Below are 17,301 nucleotides of genomic sequence, written 5' to 3' on the forward strand. Positions count from 1 at the left end.
ATAACATCTGAAGAATCCAATAAGTTTCAAACGCGTCGAAGTGTTTTATGACCAAAAGTTTCTGAACAGAATCGAAGATTCAAAAAAAAGTTTGTATAAAGCACAGGCAGACACGTGAGAATGTAGTATGCGAGATTGGTGAGTTTCTGGGGTCTGCAGAAACAGCCCTCATGTGTGCTCCACTTATTAAAACTCTTGGAGCATCGCTGTTCGAACGGTCGACTACTCTGCAAACTTATTTCAGCCTCCACGCGACGCTTGAAAACTCCATTTATTTCGGTGTCTAAAAAAAGAAAATAAATTGCTCTCATTTCTCCTTCGATTAGGTACTTGTCCCGAAGTAAAGATATACGTTGGTAATTATACGAATTGCTAATTCCATGCAATAATAACGCAACTGCAAATAAATGATTTCTCAGCAGGGGAAGAAAACCACTTTCATTTAGCAAAACTTGTAATTAAGTAATGAAGGAAATGTTTTATAATGTTGGGATAAGAAGTTGTTAGTACTCTCTAATTACTTTCAAGTTTGTAGTCACAACTCATGAATTATAGATATTAGTGAAATTTACTAATATTTCGATAGTATTTAATGATGTTACCACCGTATAGTTGTCAAGAACGCTTACAAATTTATGAAACTTTTTTAATGTATGAAATATGTCTGAGACTAGGAACATGCTTATCTCAATATTTGCAGATTTGTAGTCATGTCATTATTGCTTTGAACCAAGCGATATAAGTACCTACCTAATTATCGAATGAACGCTACTTGGTATTTGCAATCTTATTATGTAATTATTTTCCAAGTTAATTGGTTCGATTTCTTGATAACAAGAATTTCTTTTTATTTTCTAATGAATTTTATAAGAATATTAGTCAGTAAACGATTTACCTAAGTAGTTCTTTCAGAATGAACGATGACATTTATGAGGAATATAGGGATACAGGAAACTTTAAATTCTACTTTAAAGTTTAGTGAATATTAAGCAGTCGTTGTATATTACACTTATTTATGTGGATATATTAAGATCTGAATTTGCATAACCATCTGTAGTCTGTTTATAACTTCTTTGAGAAGTTAATGACTTCAATGTCTATACTGTTCAATACTTTCAAACAATTCTATACTTTAACACTTATAAGTATTTTAGAAAATTAATTAAACCTTTGAGTTTAGTAGTCCAATAGTTTAGTAGTCCAAAACTTTAGTAGTCCAGTAAACCTTTGAGTTTAGTCCAATTTTTCTCATGGAGAAATGCTTTTGGAAAAACCTAATTGTATGTGTATTGAAAATCAATTTATTTGATAAAAATATTTTAATTTTAAAATAGTATACCTAAAATATTTTGTTTCTTTTTTTGGTCATACCTTAATACATTGACTACAATGTCACCCATGGATAACAATTTTTACATCATTGTGAGTATTACATTAATATACTTAATTCTAAATGGTATTAAAAACGAAATTATAGGGACAACTAACTAGAAGAAAGACACTGTAAAATAAATACAAAAATGAATTTAAAATGTTTTTGTTTTTTAAGTTAGAGTCACTACTACTAAAGTGAAAGAATTTTTATTAAATTTAACGTGACAGTCAATGTGTTAAACGTTTAATAATTAATATTTTAGTGACCGACTTCATGTATCCTAGGGACTCCCAATTATTTCTACATGTATTATATATTACTATCAACTGCATAATAGAGTGCACTGTAACACCACTTTATATAAAACAATTTTTTAAAATAATTTTCAAACAACAGTGAAATTAGTGAATCAATTTAACTCAGAAGATATACATTAATAAACATAAGTTTCATTACCGTTTGTAAAATGCATCTGCAAATAAACCTACGCCCTCGTTGAAAGGTGACACGATTGAGAAAAAAAATTTAACAGCTCATTTGCTGCCAAAACGTGTGGGAAAATATATCCATGAGAAAACACAAAGATTTCTCCCTTTCATCATGCAATTGAGTCATCGTGCAAAGAACAATACACGTCTTTTCGAACTCCAGTGTATTTATCGTTCTCGTCCGAGCTGATGCGACTGATTATAGAGTCGAGAGGGAAACCATCGAGCCAGACACTGTCTAAGCTGGTGCTCGAACAAATGATAGACGAGTTATTTTTTTTCCAAGCAGAACATTTCTGAAGCACCCGTGGTTAGGTGAATTATTACCGCGGTACGACCATCGATTATTGTTTCAACGATCGTTAGAATCCATCGATTTTTCTTTCCTCGTTACCTTTCACTGGATCTTATTTAAATGTGAGGGTGATCCCTTTCAACGTGAGCGCTGGCGAAGCGTGTCTTAAAAGGGGAAAGAATTTCTTGGTCGCTGTCGAGTGAGGTCGAATGTGCTCTGGAAGAAAATTCTATCGATTGGAAGTAGGATCGTTGAAATTTATATGCTGACAATTTTTCAGGAATGACCACCTTCCATCAAGGTCTGTCGATTCTCCTTTTTTTGAAAGTAGTGATGGAAGGAATAGAACATTGTGTTTGATGAATTTCTTCCAGTTTCCTGTGATAGTAACCTTTAAAATAATTTATGACAATATTTATTCTGAATAAGCACTAGGACTTCAAAGAGAATAGCATACCACATAGGCAAGAAATGGGTCAGCGTTTTACGCAACATAAAGCAGCATATAACTAAAGAACTATGTGCTTTCAGACATATGTACATTTGGACTTTATTCATCGCTTTGTATCTAGAATCAATCTTTCCAAAAGTGTCTCACATTTTTGTTACTTCTCGCGAGATTTAATCCAGCGTTTTACGCAACACAAAATAGCGTCTAACTACAAAACTAAGCATTTACAGATACATGTTCATAGAAACTTTTTTGTTCCCTAGGTATGTAGAAGCTACCCTTCTAAAATGTCCCATATGTTTAGAACCATCCAGTATTAATTGAGACGTCCCTCATCTCCTCCAAAATAAAATATCTTCTCAACCCTTCGCAGATCCATCGCCCTTGAAATCCCGAGCTCGTCAAAAATTCGTCAATTTCGTCGCGAAGTGGCGGATTCCGGTGTCAACGAGGACCACGGTTCACGGTGGATATGAGCATTATGCTCGAATTTCATGGAGCAACGAGCGTTGAGTCATCAGGTTGAGGCGCGTAATTTACGTGGCGTGCTAGGAGGATGAAGAGGAGAGAAAAGAATGCGAACAGCCGGATGCCGTGGAGCCGAGTCACATGGATGTAAAACCGACACGTGCACCCTCTTTTCAGACACGGTCCGATGCTTTTTAAGATGGGGGCCGAACTTCTGCGGCGAGAAAGTCCACCGCAGAGGAGCCGAGGCCACGTTTCAACGCGTTTCCCTCGATTGTCCTTCCGTTGCAGCATTGATTGTTCTCCAAGCGATAACGAAGCCCTTTCGCACACTGCTTCGACTCTTTGGCGGCTGTAGTGGGACGTGCAGTGTACAGGGTGTTCCAGAACTGATGGTATAAGAGAAAAGGTGATTTTGCATGAAAACATAAGTCGAAAATGTAGAGTAAACTTTTTTGATAGCGTGATTCGTTTCGAGGCAATTTAGTGAGAACTGTACGCGAGCTAAGGGGAACATTCTTGATCTGATCATAGACTGTCTGTATGGTATGCTGGAAGTATTCCCCTTTCTCCGTTTACCCCTCAAGCGCCTGAAGCTGTGGTTCGGTGCACTTGTACTTGGTCCAAATTCGAAGTCAGTTTTCTCGAAAATGAAGGGTGATATCAGAAATTTTTATTCTACATTTTCATCTTATTGTTTCATGTAGAAACACCCTCTTTTCGCTTGTACCATCAGTTCTGAGGTATCCTGTGTACAGGGTGTTTTCAAGCATGTGGGACATTTTTGGAGGATAGGCTCTACATACATAAAAAATGTAAGAAGTTCATGTGAACATGTGTCCAAAAATACTTAGTTTTTTAGTTGTACGTTATTTTGTGTTATATAAAAGGTTGGCTCGAGTCCCGTAAAAAGTGAGAGAAACTTGGGACATTTTTGGATGATCGGTTCTAGGCACAAAGACACTGAGAAAAGTTCTAATGTACATATTCCTGAAAGCAGATAATTCTTTAGTTACATGCTGTTTTATATTGCGCAAAACGCTGGCCCATTTCTTGCTTGCGCGGTGTGGTATCTCCTTAAGGTCCTACTAGGCCCAGTTTAACTAGAAATTCTCTAAGAAGAAACTCTCTAGCATTGTAAGTGCTGCCAACACTCATTAAAGGATATCCAATTAAATTGATCACCCTGTACTCTGATTGTTTAAATGAGTGATACACAATGATAGGTCTTAAAGAAAGTATCACATCGCACACGATATAAAATAGTGATTAATTAAGAAACTAAGTGTCTCTAGACATATGTGCACATGAACTTTTTTCTTTGTTTCGTGTCTAGAATCAATCCTCCAAGAATGTCCCACATGTTTGAAAACATCCTGTATAGTATATAGGGTGAACCAAATTAGGTGACAACTTATAAGAATATAAGTAATTATAAGAATAATTATAAGAAAATCGTCCATTGCGAACGACACATATTAGATTTAGTAAATAATTTTCGTCTAGGCTGATAAACAGATTCTTGCTTTCCCTGAAAAACATACTTTATTGAGTTACGTGACTTTCGAAATACATATCTTCGTAAGTGTTTTAGTTAGAATCTTCATACCTATAAGAGTTATTAACAGTTATTTTTGGACCTCTTCCAACCCCTGATTGTACGTGCTGCAGTATGCACTCAAAGTGTTTAAAAGGAAGCAGCTCTTCAGGGGCGGTGCACGTCGAGATGTGTTTCCAGGGTGATCTGTGTTGGCGCGAGGAATGTGAGAATGCAATCTTAAACCTGGAGTTTAATCTGTACAGATTGAAGCTGGTTAGCTTCTTTGATGGGTTTGGAGGAGACTGAGAGGCTCTTCTTACAGAGACTTTACAGTGGTTTGCTTTCTTAGGCTGTTAAACGTGGATAATGAGCTAACCTATTAAGAATCAATGTTATGGTAATGCAACATTTCGTTTGCAATTATCTTCAATTAATTCACGTTATTGAGTTCTATTTGTTTGTTATATAATTAAGTGATCTTATCATTCAACAATTTGGTACTCTAGTGCGTTCTTTTTGAAAACCTTACACGAAGCTGTATTTATTACTTACTAATTTGTCATTATGAATGCTGTTAATGAATTTTTAATATAATGTTGATAAGTCAGGATGTAGACATTAACAATAACTATTTGGATTTTTCCAAGATGAGAGAAGTTGCTAAAAGAATTAAAACCACGATCAGGTTGAAAAAGACTCAATGAATATAGTAAAGGTAATCTTATCTATAAAAATTGTATTACATCACTAGTTGGCACTTAATTAAAATATTTGAAAATATCTAATGATTGTATAAGATAAAATTATCTTTAGGAATTCTACAAATTTTAAGGGCCTTTCTATATTACTCATATAAAGATTCTTAAAGCTAAAAAAAATTTATTTATTTTCAACGTATCTATTAAAAATTGTTCTAGTAGGAGAAAATTGATGTGTTTAATTTGAATACTACTGTTGAAATTGAATCATTGGTGCGCTAGCACGTCTCGAGATGGAATCACGTATTAAAATCCTTTTCTCTTGATCATTTTTGCAGAGACCCTCCAGGAACCACGTTTCACTACTCAGCCTTCCAGTAGCGGTAATATTCTTAGCGAAAATCGAACGAAATTTCTGCAGTGTCAAGCGAGGGGTAAGTACACGAAATGCACTCGACTCAAACGCTTGAAAAGATTTGACCCGGAAGAGATGATCTGAAATGAATCATAAGAACCCTTTCCCTCAGAAGCGTTCTGTTAATTCTGTGTACCCTGTGAAATAGAACGCTTTACGAATTTCTCGTTCCTTTGAATTTTATATTAAATCTAGGTGTGTAAGAGGAACAGGAAACACGGAATCTTTTTTCTCAATTTATAGTAATTTCATAGAATTATTATTAGTTTTATATTTTGTTGCTTTTATGTGAGACTTTATTTTTAAAGAGATAGAATAATAATAATGACAATAAATAGGAAATGAAAAATATAAATTTTTCTTGAATTTTATGCAAAGTATGATTTTATACTTTATAAAATTTTATATTTATGGAATCACTTTTTTTTCATTTTTGTACTATGATTTTACTGTTTTATTATTTGAAATGGGGACACTTTTACAAAGAAGTCGATCACAGAATTTCTTCTAACAAGCTATACAGTAGTTGTCTTTTCAAAAAGAAAATCAGTGTGAAATTTATATTTTCGAAATATAGGTACATACCTACATTAATGGTGTTTTTTGCAACTTTTTAAATGGTCTTTATTGAACAGCATAAAACACTTTCAAAATTGGGTTTCCATCGTTTATTATACTGATCAATCACTTACAACGCCCACAAAATCTTTTCGTCGTGTATTCTGTGCTAGTTTCGCCTTAAAAATCTCCAAATTTTCAAGCACCTTCGCGACATGTCCCATTGTTCTCATGAAATATCGAGTAACAAGCGGATGAGACGGTGACCAGATGAAGCCTTACAGTCGCGGCCTGGTGCCGTAACATGATAGTATGACCCTGTGCTAATAGTATTAGATCTCCATGAAACGTATATAATACTTCAACCAAATAACAAATACCCATGGTATCCCTGAAAAATATCATTTTGAAACGCGTGAATCGATGACGATCCTCTACAAATAGTCTCAATAAGAGTCTAAGCAATTGACAAGGTTACGCAAGAAGATTATCAACGTCACTGTGATGCAAAGATATTCTATTCAGGCTGAGATCCTTTGAGAAATAAATTGTACAAACAAATGGCAATGATTTGCATAGTTAGACAGGGTTTTGGTATTTATTTTCAATGAACCATGAGAGTTTATTTGAAACAGAGATATGAATATTTTTGTTTCATTAATTATTTAGTCTTCTATTGTTTTTATTCTAGCTTTAAATGAAGTAGTAAACTTGAGGTCTTTTAACAGATGAAAGAGCCAGCTTTGAATGCAAAGTAGTTCATATTTAGATCATCAGTTGATCTCAAGCTTGCAGACATAAATGCATCACCATTCTGTTTTTAGGACATCCTCAGCCAAAGTATAAGTGGTTCAAGGATGGAATACCTCTCAGCAACGAGCTTACTTCGGAGCCTTATTTTCGAATACAAAGTACACGTAGGGAAGATGCAGGAGTGTATCACTGTGTCGCAACGAACGATGTAGGATCTATATTTAGCGAAAGAATTACATTTGCCGTAGCATGTACGTATCAATTATGCTAATCATTTCATTTCTTGGAAGTGCCTTGTGGCTTCTCATAGATTGTTTAATATATAAGGAGAATAGACAAGGAAACTGAACTTAAAAAGTATATGAAGTTCTATTTAGTAAACTGATAAAAAATATTAAAATATGAAAGAAAACTTTTTTTAATTAAAATATTAAAATCTATAAATACCTAGAAGTTTCATTCTCATGAGTTTACTGGTTCAAAAATTATAATTTTGTTCTCGAAAAAGGAGTTAGTGCTATGCTTCATGCAGCTGCATCAATAATTTTCAAAATTTTTTAAATCCTTTGAGATATGTTTAATTATCACTAAGGTTTTCAATATGTCTAAACTTCAGTAAAATCTGAATTGTTACCCCAAAACGTGCTCGACTTCGTGTAGAATGACTTACTAATAGTAAATTGGATAAGATCTGTAACTAAAAAGACTGAGCTCATATTTTATAAGGATGTTAAAGGTTACTATTAATATTCATAAGGTGTTCCACTTGACCCAGTTCATCTAAGTACCGTCGAAATTATCAATAGTATCAGGATATGGGTCAGATAAAAACATTATCAAAAAGGCTATTACCCAATGTGGGTTTGGTATGGTTTCATTCTAGATAAAGATATTGAAAATGTTGGAAAGAATACAGTGATCCAAATTGATCCCAATCGTTTTTAGTTCACTTTATTCTGCAATATAAAATTCAATCATTATTTATACATACATTAAAATTATTCCATAAAGTTACATCCTCTTCAGCATCCATTATGTTTCTTCCATCTTCAACCCCATGCACTGTTCTAGTAATTATTAAATACAAGTATAGTCGAATAAATTTCTACCACATAAAATAGTATAAATTGTATTTCCATATAAAAAATGCATATCTATCTTAGAAACTGTTATTAAAATTCAATAAATTTTATGTAAATTGAATTCTTATTAAAAAGAACCATTAAAGATTACAGTCAAGTTCCAGGTGAAATTATCCTCAGCAATGTATCAATGTTAATATTTTTAATACCTTCGATCTATAATATCTGTTATTCCTTTAATACCCACCCTGAATTTTTCCATATTTTTAACGCTAATAATTTCGACGGTGTATGCCTGGATCAGGTAAACTGGAGCACCTCCTCGATTGAAAATAACACCGTAATATTATCCTCAGATATGGGGGTGTTCGAGGACCTCACAGAGAGAATAGTAACCGTGAAATCTGGCAGTGCAGCCGTTTTAACGCTGCCACCGATAGAAAGCAATCCTGCACCTGACGTTACATGGTTCACGTCCGATGGATCGTTGTTGTACGGTATAAAATATGCGTCTGCTCATCACACGTTGCTCATTCTGAACGCATCTGAGAACGATCAAGGCCTCTACAGGTTCGTATTAAAATATCTACTATTAGCAACACTTGGCAGTAATCTCCTCCTGAAAACATGTTCTTTATGTTGTGCTTGTGTGTTAAATAGGGCCAGAGCTATTAACACGCAACTGGGCAAAGAGGAGAACAGTCCGTTTTTCAAGTTACAAGTTACTGGAGATGCAAACACAGATGTTGCTCCTGCTATTATAGTGAAGCCGCAGGACACTCAGATAATCAAGGATCAGGACGTCACTTATATTCATTGCATAGCAAACGCTAGGTAATTTTTAATTCTGCACCAGGTGGTTCACTTAATGTTTGTCAGGCATCTGCTGATTTAATCAGTTTTGAGCCCTTTCACTTGTGTATGTTTAGTGAGATTTAAGTTTGAAGTGAGCTAATTGTTTCCACAGAGATTTATGAAAAATAGAGTTTTTGTGAAATCCTAACTGGTATAGGAAATTATTTGAAAATTGATTAAAAAATACTTGAATTTTAGGTCGCTTCATGAGTTAAGAACTTTATGGACGAAGGATGGAATCCCTATAGAGAACTCTAGGATAACGTACAGCTTCAATGACTCCTGGAACAGAACTTTGGCGTTAATATTAGCAAATATAACTTACACAGGGGTGTACTCTTGTCATGTGGATTTGAGAACTGGTGGATATCCTACTGTCAATGCTAGCGCGAAAGTTGTTGTTTATGGTAAGAATTAGCTGATTAATTAACATTATTCAAAAGAAATTTGGACATGTCCATGTGAGTGTTCACGTTGTGGTTTAAAAATCTAAATCTGCCAAGGATCTCACAATGCATTGACAATGAAACGACCCTCCTATTGTCCTCTTATTGGAATGTAGGTCGTTATAATCATAGTATGAATCATTAATGACCAAGGTTCTTAGTTGAAGGGCTGATCAATTAAAACATTAAGAGAATGTTCTAATAGTAGTAGGTGTTTCTGTGTCAAATGCAATTAACAAGCTCTCTAAAATTGCATAGAAGGTATTTGTTTAACACACGCATTGAATTTATATTATCTTCTTATAGAAAAACCAACATTTATAACAGAATTAAAACGAGAAACTCTGAGTGATTATGGTTCAACTGTCACTTTACCATGTGATGCTGTTGGTGTTCCTCCACCTAAAATCAGTTGGTTCCGTAATGCTGAGCCAGTGGACCATCTCCTTGGGTCTAGGTGAGAAATATTTATGTATCATTCACAACTGAATATGTATTTAATTTTTAATTGATAAAGTATCCATTTCTAACATATGCAGAGTGTGTCAAAAAGTGTCGCCATAATTTCAGAGGTGAATTTTGCACTCTAAAATAAGAACAAAAATTTCCATGTGGGCACCTTCCACTCGAGTTCGAATATAGATTTCTAAACGTTTTATCATAGACTTTCTCATCCATTAAAAACTACCAAATATTGTTCCAATTTGCTGGCAATCCTCTTTAATACGTTGTCAAAGTACTTCAACCTTATCTAGTAGATAAAATTACTATAAAAATTACTGGAAGATAAAATCGGCTGTAACTGAGAAGCAACGTTGAAATCATGTCTACATGTTTTGGAACACTTTGTAAATATTACAGACTGAGATCAATTTATTTCTAAATAAATAATCATGTTGAATACGATAGTATAACTTTATTTAAATAATATATTATACATTTCTACGCAGGTACGCAATGGAAGAAGATGGCTCACTGACCATAAAAAAATTAACCATGGATGATTCAGGGATGTTTCAGTGTCTTGCTTCTAACGATGCTGGTGAAGCATCCAGTTATACTTGGTTGAAAGCTAAAAGTTAGTATACCTGTAGGATTCTTTATTTACGATAAACATTATAAGCATTTTTTGTTTGTTAGTTAAACGATATTCCTTTGTACTCATGATAAATGACGTGTTTTTTGTGGGGCAGAAGGATTAGAACGCAGACTGAAAAACAGAGTTGTCCGCTGGGCAGCTGGCTACAATGTAGTCAGAGTTCGCCAATCTGATCGCCGTTTTAAGTTCTCTCAGTATCCAGACAGTAAGATTCTGACGCCTCGAAATACCCACCTTTTTAAAATTATTTAGGCACATGCTTGACGAATGCATATCACATCACAATGTTTGCTTTTTCAGCTGTATTCGTGTTTTATCCTGGTAGTTTTAGTGAATAAATCCCCAAAGCACGAGGACTTTTTTTGTGTGCAGAACACATAACTCCTCAAGAAATATTTAGAAATGTCTAAACTCTAAACTGTCCAATGAAATGTAGAAACATTAGTTCTAGCTACAGTTAAATAGTACTTTTTTTCATTAAAGAAATAGATAAAAACAGAATATTTCACTTATTATCTTAGAAAGAGAAAAAACGGTAATATATATGTCCCTCAGGGAATAAATACACATAAATTTGTTTTCAATTTTTGCACGTTTGTACGACACAATTACATTTTTTTACATTTCGAATACGTCTCTTAAAACAGAAGTTTGGAAAATTAGTTATTTGTGTAGTGATGCTATAGAGTATATGTTCTAAGGCTTTAGAAAATGAAGGTTTAGTGATAGATCATTTGTTATTGCGTAACAAGATTCAGGTATGGGTAAATTCAGTGTTTTCCATTATACGATAATAATTACATCCAATAAAGTCATCACTCAATAACTAACAATTACAAAAATTTTGAATATGTTAAAAATTTCGGTCTATCGTTTAATGAAGTATGTTGAAAAAGTGTACGTTGGAAAACACTGAGCTGGGAAAATTTTATATTCTATGACCAATTGTTTGTTTTTCCTTTCCTTTTTTTATGCATGTAATTAATTATAAATGTTGGTAAATGGAGTGATAACATCTTTGCGCAATTTTCAGCATCTGGACCAATCATGGAAAATGGTCCACAGAATTTAACTATATTAGATGGAAAAGATGCAACTCTAACGTGTAATGCTGTGGCAGCTCCAATACCCAATACTACGTGGATTTATAATGGTAAATTATTAACAATGAAAGTTATACAGGGCGTTTCACGCAACTGGGCTAGACTATAGCTCTTAAATGGTAAGAAATAGAAAAAAATGTCATTAGACAAACTTAAACAGTATTGGATGATGTATGTTTCAACGTATGTGTATATAGTGTCTGTATGTAATATTCTTTGTAGAGAATAAAGAAAGGCATTCGATGGTGTACAAAAAATATATATAATAGTTTCGTAGAAAGAAAATAAAGACGACTTTGAAATCTTTGAAACGCTTCCACTTTCAGAGTAAACACATTTTCCGAAACACATATCATCCAATACTGTTTAAGTTTGTCTAATGAAATTTTTTTCTATCTCTTACCGTTTAAGAACTATAGCCTGGCCCAGTTGCGTGAAACACCCTGTATATATTATTCACAGAGTTACTAAATTATTTTAAACGATATACAGATACGGTCCCTGTGGAAATTGCTGGAAGAGTGCAAGTTTTAGATAATGGAGATCTTTTAATTGCCGCTGTAAAGCCAAATGACGCAGGAAAATATACTTGTATTAGAGCTAATGAAGCGGGTTCTGTGAATGGCTCGGCATATTTGTCAGTCCTAGGTAAAGAGTAGTTTTTTAAAACAAAAGATACGTGAAAGAAACTTGTATTGTTTATTTTAAACACCATTCATTTCAGTGCGAACGCAAATAGTTCAACCACCTGTTGATACGTCCGTATTGCTTGGATATACCGCGGAATTGCAGTGCAAAGTTTCCAACGACCCAAGCGTTTTGTACGATATAGCTTGGTTCCACAATTCACAGTGCGTAAATTATTTATCTATCTAATTGAAAACGTAAACGAATTGTTTATTCACAAAAATAAACACGCTATTACAGGGTCATAAACACGCAAGCCAGTCAAAGGGTAAAAATGCGTAACGATGGTACACTGGAGATAGTCGCTGTGCGAGCTTCAGATGTAGGTGAATATATGTGTTCCGTGGTTTCTCCTGGAGGAAATGAAACTCGATCAGCACGTCTTAGCGTAATTGAATTACCGTTCGCGCCGATAAATGTAATGGCCAGTCGAGTTGAGCGGATTTCTCCTCGAACCATAAATGTTAGCTGGGTTCCTGGTTTTGATGGAAATAGCCCTACAAAAAAATTCATTGTTCAGAGGCGAGAGGTTTCTGATCTCGGTAAGCTAGATTATGGAATTAAGATAATAGATTCAAGTATAATAAAAGTACATCTAACTTTGTATATAACTGATTATGCAGGGCCTATACCTGATTCAGCGCTAAACTGGATCAACGAGTGTGAGAATGTTTCTGCGCAAAGTCGTTGGGTATTATTAAATAATTTGAAAGCTGCAGCTGCGTACCAATTTCGAGTAAGCGCAGAAAACAGCGTTGGTGAAGGACCCCCTTCTGATCCTAGTAACATAGTAGTCCTTCCTCAAGAACGTAAGTATCATAGAAACTAAAAATTCTAATGTATTGGATTAATTAATTACTCCAACCTCAATGAGAATTGTTAAATATATTTTAGCTCCAAGTGGACCACCTGTAGGATTTGTTGGTTCTGCTCGGTCATCATCAGAAATAATAACACAGTGGCAATTACCGTTAGAAGAATATCGAAACGGTCATATTTTAGGCTATGTATTAAGATATAGATTGTACGGTTACAACGAGAGTCCTTGGACGATACAAAATATTACTAATGAAGCGCAGAGAAACTATCTGATTACTGATCTCATCACATGGAAAGATTATATTATACAGATAGCAGCGTACAATGATAAAGGTGTTGGGGTATTTACAGAGGGTTTAAAGATAAAAACGAAAGAAGGAGTGCCGGAAGCTCCGCCAACTAATGTAAGAGCGAAAGCCATTAACTCGACAGCAATAAAAGTATGGTGGAAACCACCGAATCCGCAAAAGATAAATGGTATAAATCAGGGTTACAAGCTGCAAGCCTGGATTGGCAATAACTTCACGGAAGCGAATGAATATAAATCAATGACAGTGCCGCCTAGTCTGTTCGATCCTCTCGCGGAACAAAGTGCCATTATGACAGGTTTAAAGAAATATACCGTGTACAATATAACCGTGTTGTGCTTCACTGATCCTGGTGACGGCGAAAGAAGCGCGCCGTTTCGAACTCGTACACGAGAAGACGTGCCTGAAGAAGTGAACAGTTTACAATTTGAAGATATAAGTGATCGAGCGCTCACCGTCAGATGGAGTCCTCCGCAAGAGATCAACGGAATCCTCACTTGTTATCAGTTGAAATACATGATCAAGGATGTACCAGAATCGCTGAAAGCTGAAAATTTCACAGCAGATATTCTCTCAGCGAAAATTGAACACTTGCAAGCAATGACGCATTATAAGTTCGAAGTCATTGCTTGGACTTCAGTGGGTCCTGGGAAGCCACGAACCGCTGTTATTCAATCTGGCGTTGAGCCTGTTCTTCCAGAACCACCTACTAAATTAGCATTGTCCAATATAGACGCGTTTTCTGTAGTTCTGCAATTCACACCGGGTTTCGACGGTAACTCGTCTATAACTAAATGGACAGTGCAAGCACAAACAACACGAAATACTACGTGGTATAATATTTACGAAGTCTCAGATCCTGATGCTAGTACAATCACCGTGGGTGGTTTGATTCCCTTCATGCAATATAAATTAAGATTAATTGCTAACAATGTCGTTGGCGCTTCCGAACCTTCCGAGCCAACGAAAGAGTTCCAAACAATTCAAGCGCCGCCGTCGCATCCCCCTAGGAATGTCACTGTTCGTGCGATGAGTGCTACAGAATTACGTGTCAGATGGATTGTAAGTCTTCATGCTGTGTGAAAACCGTTTTAAGCTTTAAATATTAGGATGTAAACTAAATTTCAGCCCTATTGTGGGTATCTATGTAAGTATTCATAAAAAGCCCATGAGCTTTACATCCTTCGTGACAGCTTTATTTTGTAAATGTAAACAATAAACACATATTAAAATTGCAGAATTATGCGTCATAGTGCTGAAATTTAGCTTATAACCTAATATTAATGACAAATTTTTCAATCTGTTTTATTTACAAACAGCCACTGCAACAAATAGAATGGTACGGTAATCCAAGAGGGTACAATGTTACTTATACCGAAGTAAGAACAAATCAATCAAAAAGTATAACCATAGAGGACCATACTGCTAATTCGTATGTGTTAGAAAATGTGGAAGAATACGCTCTCTATGAAATCGTAATGCAAGCATTTAATGATGTCGGGTCTTCCGCGTTGAGTCCTAAAGCTGTTGAAAGGACTCGTGAATCGGGTAAGCTATAAGAATATCCTTAGTAAGAATAATTAATAGTGGTTGATCATTGATATATTATATTTGTTATTTAGTCCCTTCAATGGGACCCATTAATGTAGAGGCAAATGCGACCTCTTCTACAACTATATTAGTGAAATGGGGCGATGTCCCCATAGAACATCAGAATGGACAAATAGAAGGGTTTAAAGTCTATTATGGTGCAAATGCTAGATCAGCATTCCAGTATAAAAACATTCCTAGCAATACTACATTTACAACGACTTTGACGGAACTTCGAAAATTTGTTCAGTATCATGTACAAGTATTAGCTTATACAAGGCTTGGTGATGGCACATTAAGCACTCCACCAGTTAGAGTACAAACGTTCGAAGATGGTAAAGATTATTTTTATAATTCAATTTGGAATTGTTTTTTTAAAACAGCTAAATAAGTGAACTATTTTAGCTCCTGGACCTCCGTCAAATGTATCATTCCCTGACGTAAGCTTTACAACTGCTCGTATCATTTGGGATACTCCAGAAGATCCAAATGGGGAAATTCTTGCCTATAAAGTGATGTTCCATTTGAATAACAGTCTAGATCACCAATTTTCTAAGGAATTCCCTGCATCAGATAGAACTTTCAGGTACACTGAGCAAAATTTTTAATATTGTTATTGAAATACTTTCAGAATTTATATTTCCATATTTTATATTTTAGAGCTACTGGTTTAGAACCTGAAAAATACTACATGTTCTCTGTAACTGCACAGACAAGACTAGGCTGGGGTAAAACAGCTTATGCTCTTGTTTTCACCACGAATAATAGAGAACGTCCACAAGCACCCTCCATACCGCAAGTGAGCAGATCTCAAGTACAAAGTCGGCAGATAACATTTACTTGGACTCCTGGCCGCGATGGATTTGCTCCATTACGGTGTGTAATCCATATACTAATACCTAATAATATTTTTCAAAGTTTATTATGTATATATTTTTTTTGTTAATTTTCTTTCGTCTATCACAATATACATAAATCTAAAATCATTTTGTAGGTATTACACAGTCCAACAGTCCGAAAATTCAGGTCCATTCCAAACTATTCCTGAAAGAGTGGAACCAACTTTAACGTCTTACACAGCAAACAACTTGAAACCATTCACCTTGTATCAGTTCCGTATACAAGCAACTAATGATATAGGTCCTTCAACTTGGAGTACAGAATCTGTCCAAGTTCAAACGCTACCAGCAGGTACCTAACAATATTTTTGCATTTTATATTAAACTTATTCTATAGTGGCAAAAGATTTAACACCATATAAATTTGCAGCGCCTTCTCGAGGTGTCACTGGATTAAAAGTTGTTCCAATAACAACGTCCAGTATAGAGGTTCATTGGAACGCAATAGATGAAGTATACTGGAGTGGAGATCATGAAACTGGCGGTTATCGTGTCATTTATCAGCCAGTATCTGATTTCCCGACAGCTCTTCAAGACACGCCAAAGGAAGAAATTTTAGGAATAAATGTAATCGATATAATTATAAGCAATTAAGTATAAATTTAAATAGCGATTTTTATAAATCTTGCTTTTTAATTGTAGGCTACGAAAATTGTTTTAAGTGATCTAACTGAAGATAGGTATTATGAAGTAGTGGTGTTACCCTTTAATTCTGAAGGAGAAGGCCCCTCGAGTCCTCCAGTAACTGTATATGTAGGAGAGGCTGTTCCTACAGGAGAACCACAGCACTTAAAAGCAGAACCAATTTCCTCTACAGAAGTTCATTTACGATGGAAACCACCTCAACCTAATATGCAGAATGGAGACTTGCTAGGATATAAAGTACCTTGCATTATTTTTTCACTGTTTCTTACGAATTTGTTGAATTACTATTTACACATATTTTTTATTTCAGATTTTTTATTTGGTTACTGATTCTCCTCAAGAGTTGGAGAACAAGCAAGAAGAGGAGATAGAGGTTGTACCTGCATCATACTTGACGCATAGCTTAGTTTTTCTAGATAAATATACAGAATATCGCATTCAAGTATTGGCGTTCAATCCTGCTGGTGATGGTCCAAGATCACCACCCATTACTGTCAGAACTAAGCAGGTAAATACATTAAATAGATTAATTCTAAACATCAGTTAATTCCTAAAATCACTGAATCGTTGAATTTTATTTACAGGATATACCTGGGCCACCTCATAATCTCCAGTTTTCAGAAATTACAATGACTAGTCTTCGTGTATCTTGGGAAGCTCCAAAATCACGAAACGGTGAAATAATGGGTTATATTGTCACTTATGAAACGGCAGAACAGAATGATCG

At 35.0% G+C, this 17,301-nt stretch overlaps 1 protein-coding gene across 1 annotated transcript in view; it reads left to right on the forward strand.

Moving 5' to 3' along the window:
- The window catches only part of Sdk (sidekick cell adhesion molecule), a 62,621-nt gene that overhangs the window by 40,866 nt on the left and 4,454 nt on the right, over nt 1-17,301 (forward strand). Inside the window, exons 2-24 of the mRNA XM_076376977.1 lie at nt 5,654-5,749; nt 7,113-7,292; nt 8,480-8,693; nt 8,784-8,957; nt 9,177-9,385; nt 9,731-9,881; nt 10,375-10,502; nt 10,618-10,728; nt 11,557-11,676; nt 12,119-12,274; nt 12,351-12,477; nt 12,554-12,855; nt 12,937-13,122; nt 13,208-14,502; nt 14,760-14,988; nt 15,063-15,365; nt 15,436-15,616; nt 15,691-15,906; nt 16,025-16,221; nt 16,300-16,496; nt 16,572-16,811; nt 16,885-17,082; nt 17,159-17,300. Coding sequence (XP_076233092.1) covers nt 5,654-5,749; nt 7,113-7,292; nt 8,480-8,693; nt 8,784-8,957; nt 9,177-9,385; nt 9,731-9,881; nt 10,375-10,502; nt 10,618-10,728; nt 11,557-11,676; nt 12,119-12,274; nt 12,351-12,477; nt 12,554-12,855; nt 12,937-13,122; nt 13,208-14,502; nt 14,760-14,988; nt 15,063-15,365; nt 15,436-15,616; nt 15,691-15,906; nt 16,025-16,221; nt 16,300-16,496; nt 16,572-16,811; nt 16,885-17,082; nt 17,159-17,300 — 5,352 coding nt within the window. The remainder of the gene's footprint in view (nt 1-5,653; nt 5,750-7,112; nt 7,293-8,479; nt 8,694-8,783; nt 8,958-9,176; nt 9,386-9,730; nt 9,882-10,374; nt 10,503-10,617; nt 10,729-11,556; nt 11,677-12,118; nt 12,275-12,350; nt 12,478-12,553; nt 12,856-12,936; nt 13,123-13,207; nt 14,503-14,759; nt 14,989-15,062; nt 15,366-15,435; nt 15,617-15,690; nt 15,907-16,024; nt 16,222-16,299; nt 16,497-16,571; nt 16,812-16,884; nt 17,083-17,158; nt 17,301) is intronic.

This window comes from Calliopsis andreniformis, chromosome 4 (assembly GCF_051401765.1).
Source record: "Calliopsis andreniformis isolate RMS-2024a chromosome 4, iyCalAndr_principal, whole genome shotgun sequence".
In the NCBI taxonomy this organism is placed as follows: Eukaryota; Metazoa; Arthropoda; class Insecta; order Hymenoptera; family Andrenidae; genus Calliopsis; species Calliopsis andreniformis.